At 35.5% G+C, this 17,728-nt stretch overlaps 1 protein-coding gene across 7 annotated transcripts in view; it reads left to right on the top strand.

The window, feature by feature from the left end:
- MAP4K5 (mitogen-activated protein kinase kinase kinase kinase 5) overlaps positions 1 to 17,728 on the top strand; it is a 110,981-nt gene that overhangs the window by 31,909 nt on the left and 61,344 nt on the right. For 6 of the 7 annotated variants that reach the window (XM_058739014.1, XM_058739012.1, XM_058739016.1 and 3 more), the window contains 2 exons: positions 16,142 to 16,232; positions 16,735 to 16,799. In XM_058739014.1, the coding sequence (XP_058594997.1) occupies positions 16,142 to 16,232; positions 16,735 to 16,799 (156 nt within the window). Of the gene's footprint in view, positions 1 to 14,771; positions 14,894 to 16,141; positions 16,233 to 16,734; positions 16,800 to 17,728 lie in introns of those variants that run through there. The other variant, XM_058739017.1, reaches the window with a different exon arrangement.

Genomic DNA, 17,728 nt, shown 5'->3' with positions numbered 1-17,728 from the left:
TTAGTTTCATTTTCCATCTCTTTGTTCAGACATAAGGACTGCCCTAGAAAAGCAGGCAGATATTTTGATGATGCATGTCACCATGTTTTCCTGTCTGTGTCTGAATTTCAGCCTTCCCGCTAACTCATTTTACAGATGCACATTTTGCTCAACAAGTCTGTAGCTAGTGGCAGCCGACAGCCAGAACAGAAGCAAGATTCCTGGGAAAGCTGGTCATCAGAATCCTACTTTCCCTTCCCCTCATTCTCTTCTCACATTACCTCTCATTTCTGGTGAAACTAAATAGTAGTATTTTAAAGTTACGCACATTATAGTTTGTTAAAAAACTTGAACAACTCAGTAGCAAAAACAATCCCAAATGATCTGATTTAAAAATGGGCAAAGGCTATGAATAGACATTTTTCCAAAGAATACATACAGATGGCCAACAGACACATGAAAACAGGTTCAGCATCACTAATCATCAGGGAAATGCAAATCAAAATCACAATGAGATATCACCTCACACCTGTTAGAATGACTCTTCTCAAAAAGATAAGAAGTATTGGTGAGGATGTGGGGAAAAGAGAACCTTGTGCACTGTTGGTAGAAATTAAACTGGTACAGGCACTCTGGAAAACAGTGTTGAGTTTCCTCAGAAAGTTAAAAATAGAAACCATCATATGATATAGCAGTTCCACTTCTGGATATTCATCCGAAGAAAATGAAGACACTAATTCAAAAAGATACATGCACCTCCATGCTCATTACGGCAGTTTTTACAGTAGCCAAGATGTATATGGAAATAGCCTAAGTATGCGTCCATAGATGAATGGGTAAAGAAGGTGTGTGTGTGTGTGTGTGTGTGTGTGTGTGTGTGTGTGTGTGAGTGAGAGAGAGAGAGAGAGAGAGAGAGAGAGAGAGAAGAATGAAGTCTTGCCATTTGAGACAACATGGATGGACCTAGAGGGTGTTAAGCTAAGTGCAGTAAGTCAGAGAAAGACAAATGGCCTTATGGTCTCACAGGTGAAATCGAAATGAAAACAAAAACCAAGTTCATAGATACAGAGAACAAATTGGTGGCTGCCAGAGATGGGGGGGTAGGGGTGGGGATAGGTGAAGTTGGTAAAGGGAGCCAAAAGGTACAAAATTCCAGTTATAAAATAAGTCATGAGATGTAACGTACAGCATGGTGACTGTAGTTAGTAATACTATATTGCATATGTGAAAGTTGCTAAGAGAGTAAATCTTAAAAGTTCACATCACAAGAAAAAAATGTAATTATTGACAAACATTAACTAGACTTATTGTGATCATTTTACAATATATACAAATATCAAATCATTATGTTGTACATCTAAAACTAATATAATGTTGTATGTCAGTCACACTTCAATTAAAACAAAGCAAAACTGTGAGCCTTGCTTACAACGATGGGATGTAATAAAATCATTGCCCAAGGTGATTAACGCATAATAATTGTTTGTTTATGTGCTTGTTTTTTAAAATGCTGAATTGGAAATGTTCATGAAACAATTCAGTATTTTAAAATAAAATGACAAATGTATTTCATAATTTAGTCAGTTTTCAAAATGAATAGGAATCTTTATCCTTTTTTTAAGTTTAGTTTTGAGAGAGAGAGAGAATGCTAGCAGGGAGGGGCAGAGAGAGAGAGAGAGAGACACAGAATCCAAAGAAAGCCGGCTCCAGCACAGAGCTGTCAGCACAGAGCCCGCTGTGGGGCTTCATCCCATGAACCGTGAGATCATGACCTGAGCTGAAGTCAGATGCTTAACTGACTGAGCCACCCAGACGCCCCAGAATCTTTATCTTTGAATAAATGTTTACCATTTTACTCAGTTTTTAAATAATACTTCATCTTGTTTCCTGGAAGTATAAGCAGAGCAAGTAAATTTTTAAAAAATCAAAAAGTATATAAAGATTTAAACAACCGTCTTAGTTTGCCTTGTCAGTGTTCTCTTTTTAAATTTTGTTTAAGTTTATTCATTTTTGAGAGAGAGACAGAACATGAGCAGGAGAAGGGCAGAGAGCCAGAGCAGGCTCCCGGCTCCGAGCTGTCAGCACAGAGCCCGACGTGGGGCTCGAACTCATGAACCGTGAGATCATGGCCTGAACTGAAGTAGGACGCTTAACTGACTGAGCCACCCAGGTGTCCCTGCCTTGTTAATGTTCTTGAAAGAAATCCCAAAGTAGGAGCTTTGGCCAAATAGGACACATGTCAGCTATTCTGGTTAAGTGGTATGTCTTTGCTTTTTAGTATTTAACTTCTGTTTTAAAATCTAAGAATTTTGATTTTTCAAAATTATCTGTGAAATTAAATATTAAGTTAATATTACTTAATAAGTATCTTGTCTTCCCTCTTTGGAAAGTTCAAGTCTGAATTGGTAGAAAAGTTAAGTTGAGGTCCCAAATGCTACCAGTTTTTTTTGGTGGGGGGAGGGAAGCTTTAAATAATAGATACAGAAAGCTAATAAAGGCTAAATAGACATTTTTTGCCATTTTATAGGTAGAATTCACTTTGTAATGCTAGGGTACTCAATTTCAATTAGATCCCAGTTTGCTTCTTGAACACAAGATGATGTTGAAATGAAGATACTTTTTGTTACTATGTAATTTGAAAGGTGAATGAACTTCAGTGGCTGATTCCAAATTTGTGAATTTAAAACTTATAGAGATTTTCCCTCTAGATGAGTTTTCAGAGTCTAAGAAAATTTTTTGTTAGAAATGACTATTGTATTTACATTCTGTGTTCATTTTGCTCAGTGGAAAAAAACTCCTTATTACCAACAAAAACAAATCAACAAGGTGTTGGAATATTATCTGACAGGATATTGAGCATTGAGTTAGTCGGTTTTCTGGAAGTGATACTATTAATGTATTAGCTATACAGTAAAATCAGTTTTCCCTTTGGTATCTGTATTTCACATTGTTTTCATTTCATAAATGCAGAAACATATTTAGTACTTAACCTGTGCAAAAAGCTTTTCCATTGCTAAGTATTATAAAGAGAGCTACTTTTTGTATTGTAATTTTATTATAAATGATACGAAAAGTTTTAGGTTACCAGATTTTTATTTTTAAAACACATAACTGAAAACAATATTTTTAAATACTTGGATATCCAACCATAGTGAAATGGTTAAATAAATTAGGCTATATTCACATAATTTTAAATTATTTTTATTATGATAAAAGTACCTGTTTTAAGCTTTACCATCTTAACCATTTTTAAGCTTATAGTTTAGTGATGTTAAGTATATTTACATTGCTGTGAAACAGATCTCTGGAACTTTTTCATCTTGTAGATTGAAAGTCCATATCCATTAAACATTGTTCCCCTTCCACCGGCTCCTGCTGACCACCATCTCCATTCTTTATTGATAATTTTGATTGCTTTAGATACCTCCTATAATTGAAATCATACAGTGTTTGTCCTGTTGTGAGCAGCTTATTTCCCTTGGCATAAGATCCTTGAGGTTCATCCATGTTGCAGTATGTGACAGGATTTCCTTCCTTTTTTAAAGGCAGCATAGTATTCTGCTGTATGTATACGCTATGTTTGGTTTATCCATTTATCCATCTGTTGATGGACATTTGGGTTCCTTCTGTCTCTCAGCTATCATGATTCGTGCTGCTATGAACATGGGCATGCGAATATCTCTTTGATACTTGCTTTCAGTTTTTTTTTTGGGGGGGGTATATACGTAGATGTAGGATTACTAGATGATATGGTAGTAAATTTTTAATTTTTTGAGGAACTGCCATACTGTTTTCTGTAGTTATTGTACCAGTGTGCAGTACCACCAATAGTACAGAATGGTTTCACCTTCTTCGTGTCCCTACTAACACTTGTTATTCTGGTTTTTTTTTTTTTAATAATAGCTTTCCTGATGGATGTGAGGTGACATCTCATGGTTTTGATTTGCATTTCTCTGATGGTTAGTGATGTTGAGCATCTTTTTATATGCTTGTTGACCATATATCTTCTTTGGGGAAATATCTATTCTTTTGCCCATTTTTTAATTGGGTTATTTATTTTTTGTTGAGTTGTAGGAATTTTTCGTATATTCTGGATATTAACCACTTACCAGATAAATGGTTTACAAATATTTTCACCCATTCCACAGGTTGTCTTTTCACTCTGTTGATTGTGTCCATGGATGAACAAAAAATTTTAAGTTTGACATAGTCCCATTCATCTACTTTTGCCTTTGTTGCTTGTGCTTTTGGTGTCATATCTAAGAAAGCCTTGCCAAATCCAATGTCAGGAAGTTTTCCTCTAAGAGTTTTATAATTTTGAGTCTTACATTTTGATCTTTAATTCATTTTGAATTGGTTTTTGTACATATATGAGGGTCAAACGCCATTCTTTTGTATGAAGATACTCGGTTTTCCCAATACTATTTGTTGAAATGACTCTCTTTTCCTCTTTGAGTGGTCTTTGGCACTCTTGTCAAAGATCATTTGACCATAATTGTGTGGGTTTATTTTTGGGCTCTCCACTCTACCATTGATCTTTATGTCTGCCTTCACAAAGTAGCATGCTGTTGTTATTACTGTGGCTTTGTAATGTGTTTTGGAATCTGGAAGTGTGAGTTTTCCAACTTTGTCAAAATTATTTGTGGTCTCTTGAGATTCCATATGAATTTTAAGATGATTTTTTCCCGTATCTCCCAAGAAAATGCTACTGGGATTTTGATACAGATTACATTGAATCTGTAGATTGCTTTGGGTATTTTATTGACATCTTAACAGTAGTAAATTATCTTATTCCTGAACATGGGCTGTCTTTCTGTTTGTGTCATCTTTAATTTCTTTCAGCAATGTTTTGTAGTTTTCAGTGTACTTTACCTCCTAGGTCATGTTCATTCGTAAGTATGTTATTCTTTTTGATGCTATTGTAAATAGAATTGTTTTCTTAATTTCCTTTTCTGATTATTCATTATTAATGTATAGAAACCCAACTGATTTTTTTGTGTTGAATTTGTATCTTACAGCTTTGCTGAATTTGTTTATTCTAAAAGTTTTTTTGTGGAATCTTTAGAGTTTCTACATATAAGATCATATCATGTGCAAACCAATAATTTTACTTCTTCCTTTCCAACTTGGATGCCTTTTAAATGATTTTTAGTGACACAATGTTTACAAAATAGGCTGTGAAACTGTAGAGTAGGAGTCTCAATTTGTGTATATGGTAGGAGAAACCTTAAATATTTTATAGGACTGGAAGAAGACATCAAAATGTGAATGGTAAATGTCTCTGGATAGTGAATTTATGGGTAAATTTTATTTTATTCTTTATATTTTTCCACACTGACTAGACTATTGTAAGATAACAATATTAATGTGATACAATAATATGAAATAAAAGAGAAGTTTTATTTACTTTTAAAGTCATTTCCATTATTGATACACATATAGAACTAGACATGTTTCTGATAGTTTTCTGTGAATATTTATTAATAGAAGATTAAAGTAGGAAATATGAACAGTACTTTTAGTGGAAATATGAGAGATAGGAAAAGCATAAACCAATTGTTATTTGCTGAAATAACGATTGGTAAATCTTGTTTCACTTTTTGTGGAAATATTAAAATATGCTAAACTTAGTGAAAGTTCAATATGTAACATTAAAGAATATTTTGATGGTATTAGTCAAGGTTATAGCCCTCTCCAAAACATGGTCACATGAAGAAACAGAGTTTTAGGGGTTTAAGAGACAGAATAGGTTTGGGGCTCTGGAGATAGATCGCTAGGGTTCTAAACATTGTCCACCACTTAATAACTGCATAACTTCAGACAGCTTACTAGGAATTATAATAGTGGTTCTATTAAGGGAAGGAGGGTGGATGAAAATCACCTGTGGAACATTTAAAAAATAAACATTCCTACCTTCAAAAACTCCACCTTCAGAATATATCCAGACTTAATTTTCTCATCACTTTCTTTGCTGCCACTTTGGTCTAAGCCACTTCAACTTTAGCATGAGTTATCTCAATGATCATTCTGCTTTAGGCCTTATGATATCAACACCCCCCCCAACTTTTTCCCTCCCACCCCCCTTAGGCTATATTGAATCTGTTCTCAACACATCTGTTCAGAAGCAATCCTTCTGAAACCAAGATACTATACTCTATTGCTCAAAAATCTCAGAGGCTTGCATCTTGCTTGGATTAAAATCCAAGGTCCTTATGATAATGGCTGAAAAGGCTATTTTTGATCTGGCCTTCTAATCCTTCGCTCATCTCATCTTCTACCACTGTTGTGGTTCACTTCAGAAACACTGGGCTTCTCTCTGTTTTCTAATGTGCCAGACACACTCCTGCTATAAAACCTGTATATTTGCTGTTCCTTATGTCTAGAATACTATTCTCATAGGGATCTATTTGACCTACTTCTTCACTACATTCATCTATATCCTCAAATACTATATATATCTTATATATCCTATATATATATGGATATATATATATATATAGGATATATATATACACACACACTAAATGTATATATTGTAGCCTATAAATACTATATATATCCTATATACTCAAATACTATATATATATACATATATATATATATATATATATATATATATATATATATATATATGCTCTGTATTCTCAAATGCTATATATATTCTGTATAGGATATATATATGCCATATGTATATATATGCTATGTATATATGTGCCATATATGTGTGTGTATACACACACATATATCCTATACTATATCACAATACTATATATATTCCATATAGGATATATATATAGTATTTGAGGATACATATATTCTATATAGGATATCCTATATACAGGATATATATATATATATATATATATATATATATATATCCTATACTATATCACAATACTATGTATATTCTATATAGGGTATGTATAGTATTTGTGGATGTAGAGTATATATAGTATTTGAGTATATAGGATATTATATAGTATTATAGGATAGTATAAGGTAGCATATATTTTATATATATATATATATATATCTCCTATATCCTACTATTCTCACAGGGATCCATTTGACCTACTCCCTCACTATATTCATCTGTATTCCTCAAATATCACCGTACTAGAAAGGACTTTCCAACCATTCAGTCTTAGTATGGGTAAACTAGAAATAAACTTGCCCATTGCCCAACCAATGACTATCAAAAAAATATTGCCTGTCTTGAATTGGAGTCACACTGTGTGTGGCTTTAAAAACCTTAGTTTTTCAGTTTGTCTCCTAGGGTAGCACACTCAGCCACCTAGCAGAAACAAGTGTAGTTTCTCAACTTTGACCCAAGCTTCAAAGAATTCCAATAGATAAAGTTCCAAGAAATAAGAGTTCAAAGTCAAACATCACAGAAGACACAAGGAATTAAGGTACCTTGAGTAAGAGCCAGCAGAAACAACAACAGAACATGAAGACATCAGATTTTGGAGTTATATACTCAATATATGATATGATTAGATAAATTAAAAAGTCATGAAAATATGAGTAAAAAGTAAACTGTTGGAAGGAGCAGATTTTATTTATTTATTTATTTATTTATTTATTTATTTATTTATTTATTTATCACCCACCCCCCCCACCCCCATCAACCCTCAGTTTGTTCTCAGTTTTTAAGAGTTTCTTATAGTTTGCCTCCCTCCCTCTCTAACTTTTCTTTCCCTTCCCCTCCCCCATGGTCTTCTGTTAAGTTTCTCAGGATCCACTCAAGAGTGAAAACATATGGTATCTGTCTTTCTCTATATGACTTATTTCACTTAGCATAACACTCTCCAGTTCCATCCACGTTGCTACAAAAGGCCATATTTCATTCTCGTTGCTGCGTAGTATTCCATTGTGTATATAAACTACAATTTCTTTATCCATTCATCAGTTGATGGACATTTAGGCTCTTTCCATAATTTGGCTATTGTTGAGAGTACTGCTATAAACATTGGGGTACAAGTGCCCCTATGCATCAGCACTCCTGTATCCCTTGGGTAAATTCCTAGTGGTGCTATTGCTGGGTCATAGGGTAGATCTATTTTTAATTTTTTGAGGAACCTCCACACTGTTTTCCAGAGCGGCTGCACCAGTTTGCATTCCCACCAACAGTGCAAGAGTGTTCCCGTTCAGGAGCAGATTTTTAAAAGAACCAAATTGATCTTCTAGAAATGAAAAATCATTACAAATTTAACATTCAACAGATGTAACAAGTTAGACATAGCTGAAGAGGCAATGAAGAAACTGTGCAAAATATAGCAAGCACAGAGAAGCAGACAAAAAATAAGAAAATGTAAAATACATGGAAGATAGAGTGAAAAGATTTAACAGAGATCTAATCAGAGTAGGGCTACATTTGGGCAAAGGGAATGTTTGAAGCATTTATTGTGAAAAATTTTCCAGAACTGACAGGAAACACCAAATATTTAAGAATTCCAACCAGAAAAAAATTTTTTTAAAAGTGCACATTTGCATATGTCATGGTGAAACTGCAAAATACTGAAGACAGAAAATCTTTAAATCAACTAGAGAAGACATTATAGAAGAAGGACTATTAAGACTTAACAGTGACTTACCAAAACAATGAAGGTAGAAGACAGTGGATATCTTCAAAGAACTAAGAGGACTATAAACCTAGAATTGTACATCCAATGAAGATACCTTTTAATAATGAAGGCAGGATAAAGGCATTTTCATACAGAAGCTAACCATGTTTGTCACCAATAGAACCTCACTAAAGGAAATTCTAAAAGATAAACATTAAGCAGAAGGAATGTGATACCAGATGGTAAGTCTGAGATGCAAAAAGTAAGAAGAGCAAAGAAAGTGATTAAATATGAGTAAATTTCAAAAAACTAAAGCATACCTATATACAAAATGATAATGAAGATGATCTTTGCGAGAAAAGAACTAATATTCTGGCCAACAATAGAATGAGTTGGGAAGAGGTAATAGAGTTAAAGCATTCCAATGTTATTGTATTGTTTGAAAGGGGGAGTAAAGATAGGAATTATATGTAGTCTTTACCAAGGAAAATATGCACATTAAAGTTTCTAGGGTAGCTTCTGAAGAATAGAAATAGCTTCTTTTCCAAACTGTTAGTGGGCGGTGAGTGGGTGTGGGAGAAAAAAACAAAACCAACCAACCAAACAAAAAACTCTAGCTTTTGAATATATTCCCTAGAAGTCAACAGTTATTCCTGGATTTAATCTCTTCCTTGCTCTGACTTATATAGTTTTTAGCTCATGCTGTGTTGACATTCTAATCATAGGCCACACCTCAATAAGGAGTCCACTCCTTAACAGAGTTGATTGTACTTCTTTTGCTGGAAAGAGGAACATTACAGTAAATATATTGCCAGGGGCCTGGGAATTATCTGATCTACTCCCAGATATTCCCATTCCACTTGTCAGGGCCCCCCCCTCTTTTTTTTTTTAAACCCATTGCAGTTGCAAAGTCAGCTGAGGGTATGATGTCATGATTCAGCAATTCCAAAGATGACTTTCTGATTTGGGCTGTTAGGATTTCGTAATGGTGCTTTTTCTCTCTATGCCTTGGGCCAGATGTTCTAGAAATTAGCATTGTCCTTTTATTGCTGTGTTGCTAAAGGAACCATACTATAGCTCAACTTTAAGCCCTTTAAATTGCTGTAGATCAGCAGCTGCTCATGTAATTATAGATACTGGTTTAATTGATGACCTCGGTATTAAATCCATGATTTGCTACCATATTATTTGAGGGAGCATGCAGTGAATCTTATTGCTGCCTTTCATTTTGTCACAACCAGATTTTTAATACCTAATACCTTCCCGTCTTTCTTATTTTTTTAAGGGGGCATGATTAAAAGGGGGCTTTTAATCATTTCCCAAGTTCTATCTTTTAGGACCTGTTTGGTTGCAAGAAACCCTTAAAAGAATATTGAATCCAGGTATAATCCAGAGGACTCTTACACAAAGAGTGCAACCAGTTTACTCCTGTTTATTTCCAGAATGTGAATGCCTGTGCTTTTTATGTCAACCAGTGCATCCTATAGAGTTCTAGTGTATTGCCTTCCAAGGCTTCTCTTCTTTCCTTATGTTTTTAGAAATGCCTTAAGTGTGGTGTTAACAGAAGTCCAACCTGATCCTAATCTTAATGGACTGATTATAGCAGAAGTAGCTGGTAGCTGAATAAACACTGACATGGGCTAATTGTATTCAAAACTAAGAAGCTGAAAGCAAAAATCAACCACCTAAGTGACCCCAGGTATTAGACTACATTTTTTTTTATAGAGTAGTCTGTTGGAGGGAATGGGCTGCTCAATCCACTTAAAAACTGTAGTTTAGGGGTACCTGGGTGGCTCAGTCAGTTAAGCGTTCAACTCTTGATTTTTGGCTCAGGTCATGATCTTGCAGTTTGTGAGTTCGAGCCTCAAGTCTGGCTCTGCACTGTCAGTGTAGAACCTGCTTGGGATTCTCTCTTACCACCCCCTCGCTGCCCCTCCCCGCCTCAAAATAAGTAAATAAACTTTAAAAACAAAACTTAAAAAAAATGGTAGTTTAGGGTTGTAGTATGATGATAGACAGGAGATGGCTTAGGAACAAGGGACAGCAGTAGAGTTTCTCCCTCTTTAAAACTTGGGTTTTAGGACATTGCAGTGCTTGTTGCCCTTATTACCAAATCTATCTTTGAATATTAGCCTTGCAACACTGGTAGAGGTTGCAATCACTGCGCTGGTGGTCACTGAACATTCTAACCGGGAACCCTAATGCAACACTTAAAAAAATTAAAAATGCAAATCCCAGTGTCAGTACCATCTAGAACCAGAATGAAATAACCAATACCTGCACTGTCCATTTCTTCTTTATAGCTACCTTCCAGGATTCAGGCCAATCTTAAGAGCACTAAGAAACAGGACTCATTCCAGTGTCAACCATCCCAGACACACAGCTTCCATCCTTCTCTCGTTGGATCACTTTTTTGGCTAAAGAGGGCCACTCTTTTCCTAGGAGTATGAGGCTGAGTTCCTTAAGACAGCCAACCAGCCAGACATAATCACCCACCCTTAAAAGAGTCTAAGGTTATAAGTTTCTGGTCTCGGTGGTCAGCTATCTGATCCAGGTATCTCTGCCTGTGCTTTGGCACACATTGAAGCTCTAGTGGATCTTTCCCTTCCTATATAAAGATGTACTCATAAGCCAGGTTTTCAGTACATCTCTAGTAACCTTAGCCACCGTCATTCATAGACTCTAATATTCCACTTTTAATGTGATTCTGCTGATTACCAATGACTTAGTCTCCATGGTTCAAATTTTACAGAGACCAAATATAATTAGCTCATCTCATTTCTTTTAGGTCAGTTGTCCACCTCTGTGCCTTCAGCAAGTAGAAGATCACATGACACAAATTGTAGTTCTTGATGCATAGAGGTCAGTTTTCTTAGGAGGGCTATGGAGAGGCTGCCAGAGGTTAGTCCCTTAGAAAAGAAGTGTCATTAACACAAATAGAAAGTCCAAAGAGAAAATTGATTTTTAAAAGAAGATACTGGTATCTTGGGACATATTAAATTCAGGGGGCTAGCAAGACCTCCAGAAGGAAATAACAGGTACTTAGTCAAAACTGCAGACATGGGGCTCTGTATTTCTCAGCTAGTCTCATCTTCACATTGCCTAAGTATGAAGAATAAAACTTCTCTTTTTTGAGAAAGTAAACTCCTCAAAACCCATTTATACATGAACAACAGAGCTGGAACCTCTAGGCCTGAAGCGTCTGAATCCAGTGGATTTTATGGTATATATCAAGGAAAGGAAACAGTAGTCTGGCATCACCCAATCAGAAGAATAAAATAAACCCCAATTTAGATCATTTTGAAGAAGCTGATATAAGCCATCAAAGAATAGCTACTTCTGTAATAAATAACTACATTTAGCTTATCTGCCTTTCAGGATAGACTGCAGAAATATTATCTTTATGTAAGTCTGTTCCATGGTACAGTTTCAATTCAAAGAAGATTCTACCCCCTTTGCATTAAATCTTAAGACAATGGTGAATCAGATATACGAAGAATATATTCAAAAATAGAGTTTACTCACTAAATATATCAAAGAAGCCGCAGTCCTCAAACATCTGAGTTATTAATGACCTATTCTTGTGAACTCTAGTTTCCATCTACAACTGTAAAAAACTGTTGCTTAGCCTCACCAAGGCCCCACCTTTTTTGGCGGAAAGCTCACATAGCTTCTGCTGAGACCACAGTTGTGGGGTGGACCTCACCTAAATTTCCCCAGGAAATAGTGGTTTATTATTAGTATTAGTTCAGCCATATTATTGGCTTTTATAAGTCAGTTTAAGAATTTAGACACCATTAAGAAGTTAGGCATCATACCGGGTGTTATATATAGGGGATGAATCACTGATTATAGTACTATATGCTAACTAGGATGTAAATTAAAAATAATTAAAATTAAAAAATAAAAGGACTTCACTGGAAAAAAACAATTTTTTTTAATGTTTATCATTTTTGAGAGAGAGAGGGAGAGACAGAGAGCAAACCGGGAAGGGGCAGAGAGAGAGGGAGACACAGAATCAGAAGCAGGCTCCAGGCTCTGAGCTGTCAGCACAGAGGCTGATGCAGGGCTCGAACTCACAGACCACGAGATCATGACCTGAGCTATAATATAACCCAACTGACTGAGGCACCCAGGCACCCCTGGAAAAAAAACCTTTATATTATCTGTGGCTCTGCTCCCTTCCAGGGGCACAGGCAGTGGAAATTGCCCATATGCAATTTTGTGTGTTCTGAAAAATGGTACAAATATGGTTTAAAATGATCATAAGAGGGGCACCTAGGCCCCTGGGTGGCTCCGTTGAGCGTCTGACTTCAGCTCAGGTCGTGGTCTCGAAGTTCATGAGTTCAAGCCCTACATCGGGCTCGCTGCTGTCAGCACAGAGCCTGCTTCAATCCTGTCACCCTCTGTCTCTCTGTCTAGCACCCATTTGCACCCATTTGTTTTAAAAGAAAAACATTTAAAAATAAAAAAAATAAATAAAATCATAAGCATGTTTAGGCTACTGAGATGAAACATATTCTGTTTAAAATTTTATAAAAAAAAAAAAAAAAGAAGTTAGGCATCATTTGTGAAGTTACTCCTGTGAGAAACTCTGTTCTAAATTCCAGACTTAACTGAAGCATTTTCAGCACAGTTCACATATGACTTCTGTGCACATTTAAAAGTGAGTAGACTGAGGGGCGCCTGGGTGGCTCAGTTAAGCGTCCAACTTTGGCTCAGGTCATGATCTCACAGTTTGTGAGTTCGAGCCCTGCATCAGCCTCTGTGCTGACAGCTCGGAGCCTGGAGCCTACTTCAGATTCTGTGTTTCCCTTTCTCTCTCTGCTCCTAGCCTGCTCACACACTCTCTCTCTCTCTCTCAAAAATAAACATTAAAAAAAAAACAACAAAAAAACGAGTAGACTGAAATCCAAAGAGTAGTATATATTAACAAAGTTAGGTGATTCTTTACTCTTCTTTCATGTGTCATTCAGAGCTTCCTAATAAAGTGAAGGATAAACTAGAATCTAGCCTGCTTGTTGGAGATTAGCATGTGTAAAGAATGTTTTAATGCTGTAATGGAAAAGGCACAAGTAGAGGAGTGAGATACAAGGAGAAACAATATTCTGGTGCCCAGGAGCAGACAAAGACAGTCTGTGCACCTTGGTGAGCAGGCTTTTTACTGTAATTTGCAGGCTTTACTCCCTACTTCTACATAAATTGATAATGGGAAACACAGATCATCATCTGTTTTAGATTATCTCCATTAAGCCCCTTCTACTGGCAGATGATTATGAAATAGGGTGTTTTGTTTTTGTTTTAGAGTGAAATCTTGCCTTTTACAACAACATGGATGGATCTAGAGGGTCCATTGCTAAGTGAAATAAGTCAGAGAAAGACAAATGCCATATAATTTCACTCATATCTGGAATTTAAGAAATAAATGAACAAAGAAACAAAAAAACCAGACTTAACTATAGAGACAAACTGATGGTTACCAGAGGGGAGGTGGGTGACATAGGTGAAAGGGATTAAGAGCACAGTTATCATGATGAGCAGTGAGTAATGTATAGAATTGTTGAATCACTATATTGTATACCTGTGTACAGAATTGTTCACTGTGTACACTGTGTTGTATACCTGAAACTAACATAATGCTGTATGTTAACTAGAATTAAGATAAAAACTTGAAAAAAAAAAGACTACTGTACAAAATGAAGTTTGATGGTATGGTGACAATACCATTTTAGGTGGTGTTCCCATAATAATTACGAAATTCCCATATCTAACCTGTATTTCATTTTTTAATTTTTTTTTTTAATGTTTATTATTTTGAGAGACAGAGCAAGTGAGAGAGAGAGACCACTAGCTGGGAAGGGGCAGAGAGAGAGGGAGACAGAATATGAAGCAGGCTCCAGGCCCTGAGCTCTTAGCACAGAGCCGGATGTGGGGCTTGAACTCACTGAGAGGTCATGACCTGAGCCAAACTAAGATGCTTAACCAACTGAGCCACCCAGGCATTCCTAACAAGTATTTCATTTTAACTTTTCCTGTATAACTCAAACAAGAGTGTGATAAATTGGCAAACATGAATAAATTGGTGATAAATTTGTGATAAACATGATAAATTGGCAAACAAGTTTGTGATAAATTGGCAAATATGAATAAGAAGAAAGCAAAATTACTTTTTTTTTAATGTTTATTTTTTAGAGAGCTCGTGAGCGGGGGAGGGGTGAGAGTGGGAGACAGAGAATCCAAAGTGGGCTCTGTGCTGACAGCAGACGCCGATGTGGGGCTCAAACTCACCAACTGCGAGATCATGACCTGAGCTGAAGTCAAGACGCTTAACCAATTGAACCACCCAGGTGCCCCTACTTTTTTTTTTTTTAATTTAAATTTTAGTTAACATGCAATGCAGTATTGGTTTCAGGAGTAGAATTCACTGATTCACCACTTCCATACAACACCTAGTACTCGTCACAAGTGCTCTCCTTAATACCCATCACCCATCTAGCCCATCTCCCACCCACCTCCCTCCATCAACCTTCAGTTCTCTATTGTTAAGAGTCTCTTGTGGTTTGTTTCCCTCTCCTCTCCCTCCCCCTCAACTCCCCATATGTACATCTGTTTTGTTTCTTAAATTCTGCGTGTCAGTGAAGTAAAAAAAATACAGGCTTGAAGGGGTACATTCACCCCAATGTTTATAGCAGCATTATCAACAATAGCCAAACTATGGAAAGAGCCCAGCTGATGAATGGATAAAGAAAATGTGGTATATATACAACAGAATATTATTTAACCATCAAAAAGAATGAAATCTTGGGCACCTGGGTGGCTCAGTTGTTAAGTGTCCGACTCTTGATTTTGGCTCAGGTCTTGATCTCATGGTTCTTGGGATCAAGCCCTGTGTTGGACTCTGTGCTGACAGCACAGAACCTGCTTGGGATTCTCTCTCTCTCTCTCTCTCTCTCTCTCTCTCTCTATCTCTCTCTCTGACCCTACCCTGTTCGCATGCTCTCTCTCTCTCTCTCTCTCAAAATAAATAAACACTAAAAACAAAAGACAACAACAAAAAAAGAATGAAATCTTGCCATTTCGTGGCATGAACTAGAAAATATGGTAAGTGATAAGTCAAGCAGAGCAAAATTACTTTTAATTTTACCGCCTGGACATAAACATTGTGTAAGTTTTTTAAGATATTTCTTTCTTTATACATATGTATTTATATAATGTATATAAAATACCCCTTTTTTAACATAGCATGAACATATTTTCATATCAAAACATGTTTTAACTGCATTATATGTATAACTGTGCCATAAATTATTTACTCATTCTTCCATTATTAAGTCACATTGTAGAAAACATTTATCTCTGTGCACATCTCCTTCAGAAAAAATTTTTTAAAGTGAAATTATGAGTTCGAAGATTTTGTGTATTTTTAAGGCTTCTGCTTCTTTAGAAAGAATGTAGCAGTTTATATTCCCAGTTTATATTCCCTTATATTGAGTATCTAATTCCTCATCTCTAACATTTACTGTAAAGTTTTCTTTTTTCCCATATATGACTCAAAACGTAACTTTGTTACTAAGTTTTATCATTTTGTTTTTCAGGAGATGATTTTTCTTTGATTCAACAAGAAATATTTATGGTTAAAGAATGTAAACATTGCAACATTGTTGCCTACTTTGGGAGCTATCTCAGGTAAAAAAACAACAACAACAACATCTGCTCTTCTTGAATTTTGCACTTCTTTACTACCACTCTCCCTGCCTTTCATGTAAATGCTATTATACATACAAAAATTTTAAAGTTATATTGTCTGAAGTTCTAAAATTTCTCAGGTTTTCTTGTAGTCTCCCCCGTTATACTAATAATGACATCTCCATTTATGCATTTATACCTTATCTGACAATAAATATTATGAATGATTACAAGTGTTTTATCGCATAAAACTTATTCTAAACCATTTAAGATGGGAGCAAAACTGAAGTTACTCTGCTCTTCTGAATCTGGAAGAGAGACTGCCAGGGCAGTTTCCTGTTCCACCCTGTAATCCATTCTAAACCTTGGTGTGCTGAAGAGTGAAAGCCTTCAGGGTATTTCTTTCTTTTCTTTTTTTTTTTTTTTTTTTAATATAATTTATTGTAAGGGTATTTCAGTGATTGAGAATTACTAGCTAATATAATTTTCTTTCTCTTATTAGTCGAGAAAAACTGTGGATTTGTATGGAATACTGTGGTGGCGGATCACTTCAAGATATTTACCATGGTACTGTTCATTTGACTTTACATTTTAAAAACAAACTTTCGAGTTTAATGATTGTTGTTTTACATTTCTAGTTAACCAGGGATGTTGATGGGTACATATACCGTTTTTACATTGTTCTGTTCTGCTCCTGCAGTATTGCATAAAAGAAATCTAAACTTTATTTATTTATTTATTTATTTTGGTTTTTTAGTAAATTTTCTGAAACCTGATCTGAGAAATCCAGAAGTTCTTATACAGTCCAAATTTTGCTTTTTAGATGTAGTCTCTAGGAAATCTTATGTGTGTCTAGGGAAGTATTTTATCTATATTTGAAACTGCCTCAATTTTTGTAAATAAGAATTGAATTACAAAGGTTAACTCTCACATAAAAGAAATTGTATATCTATCTTAGAAATCACTTAACCTAACTAAGCAAACAACTAGGTTTAGTTGTTGATGTATTTTTGTATTAAAAATGTATAATTTTCAGGGCACCTGGGTGGCTTAGCTGGTTAAGTGTCTAACCTCGGCTCAGGTCATGATCTCATGGTTCATGAGTTCGAGCCCTGCTTAGGGCTCTGTGCTGACAGCTCAGAACCTGGAGCCTGCTTTGGATTCTGTGTCTCCCTCTCTGTGGCCCTCCCCCACTTGTGCGTGTGCGCTCTCTCTCAGAAATAATAAAGGAATAAACTTTTTAAAAATATTGAAAAAATATATTTTCAAAAACTTGAAGTATTTTATTGAACATTCTGTTAATTTAGGCAGTTTTCTGAGTTGAATTAGATATTACCCATAATACCATTTAGAAATAGTCTTTGTTTTGGCTCTACAATTTAGCTTCCAATTTGTTTTGTTTTTGACAGTTTCCTGATGTTTTAGTTAATGAGACTAAACACAGATCCTTATAAAACAATTTCTATTTTCTTTATTTAACTAAATATGGAATAGTA

Source organism: Neofelis nebulosa, chromosome 7, assembly GCF_028018385.1.
Source record: "Neofelis nebulosa isolate mNeoNeb1 chromosome 7, mNeoNeb1.pri, whole genome shotgun sequence".
NCBI classification, from domain to species: domain Eukaryota; kingdom Metazoa; phylum Chordata; class Mammalia; order Carnivora; family Felidae; genus Neofelis; species Neofelis nebulosa.
The sequence above is the reverse complement of the archived record's forward strand: the minus strand, read 5'-3'. Positions and strand labels throughout refer to the sequence as shown.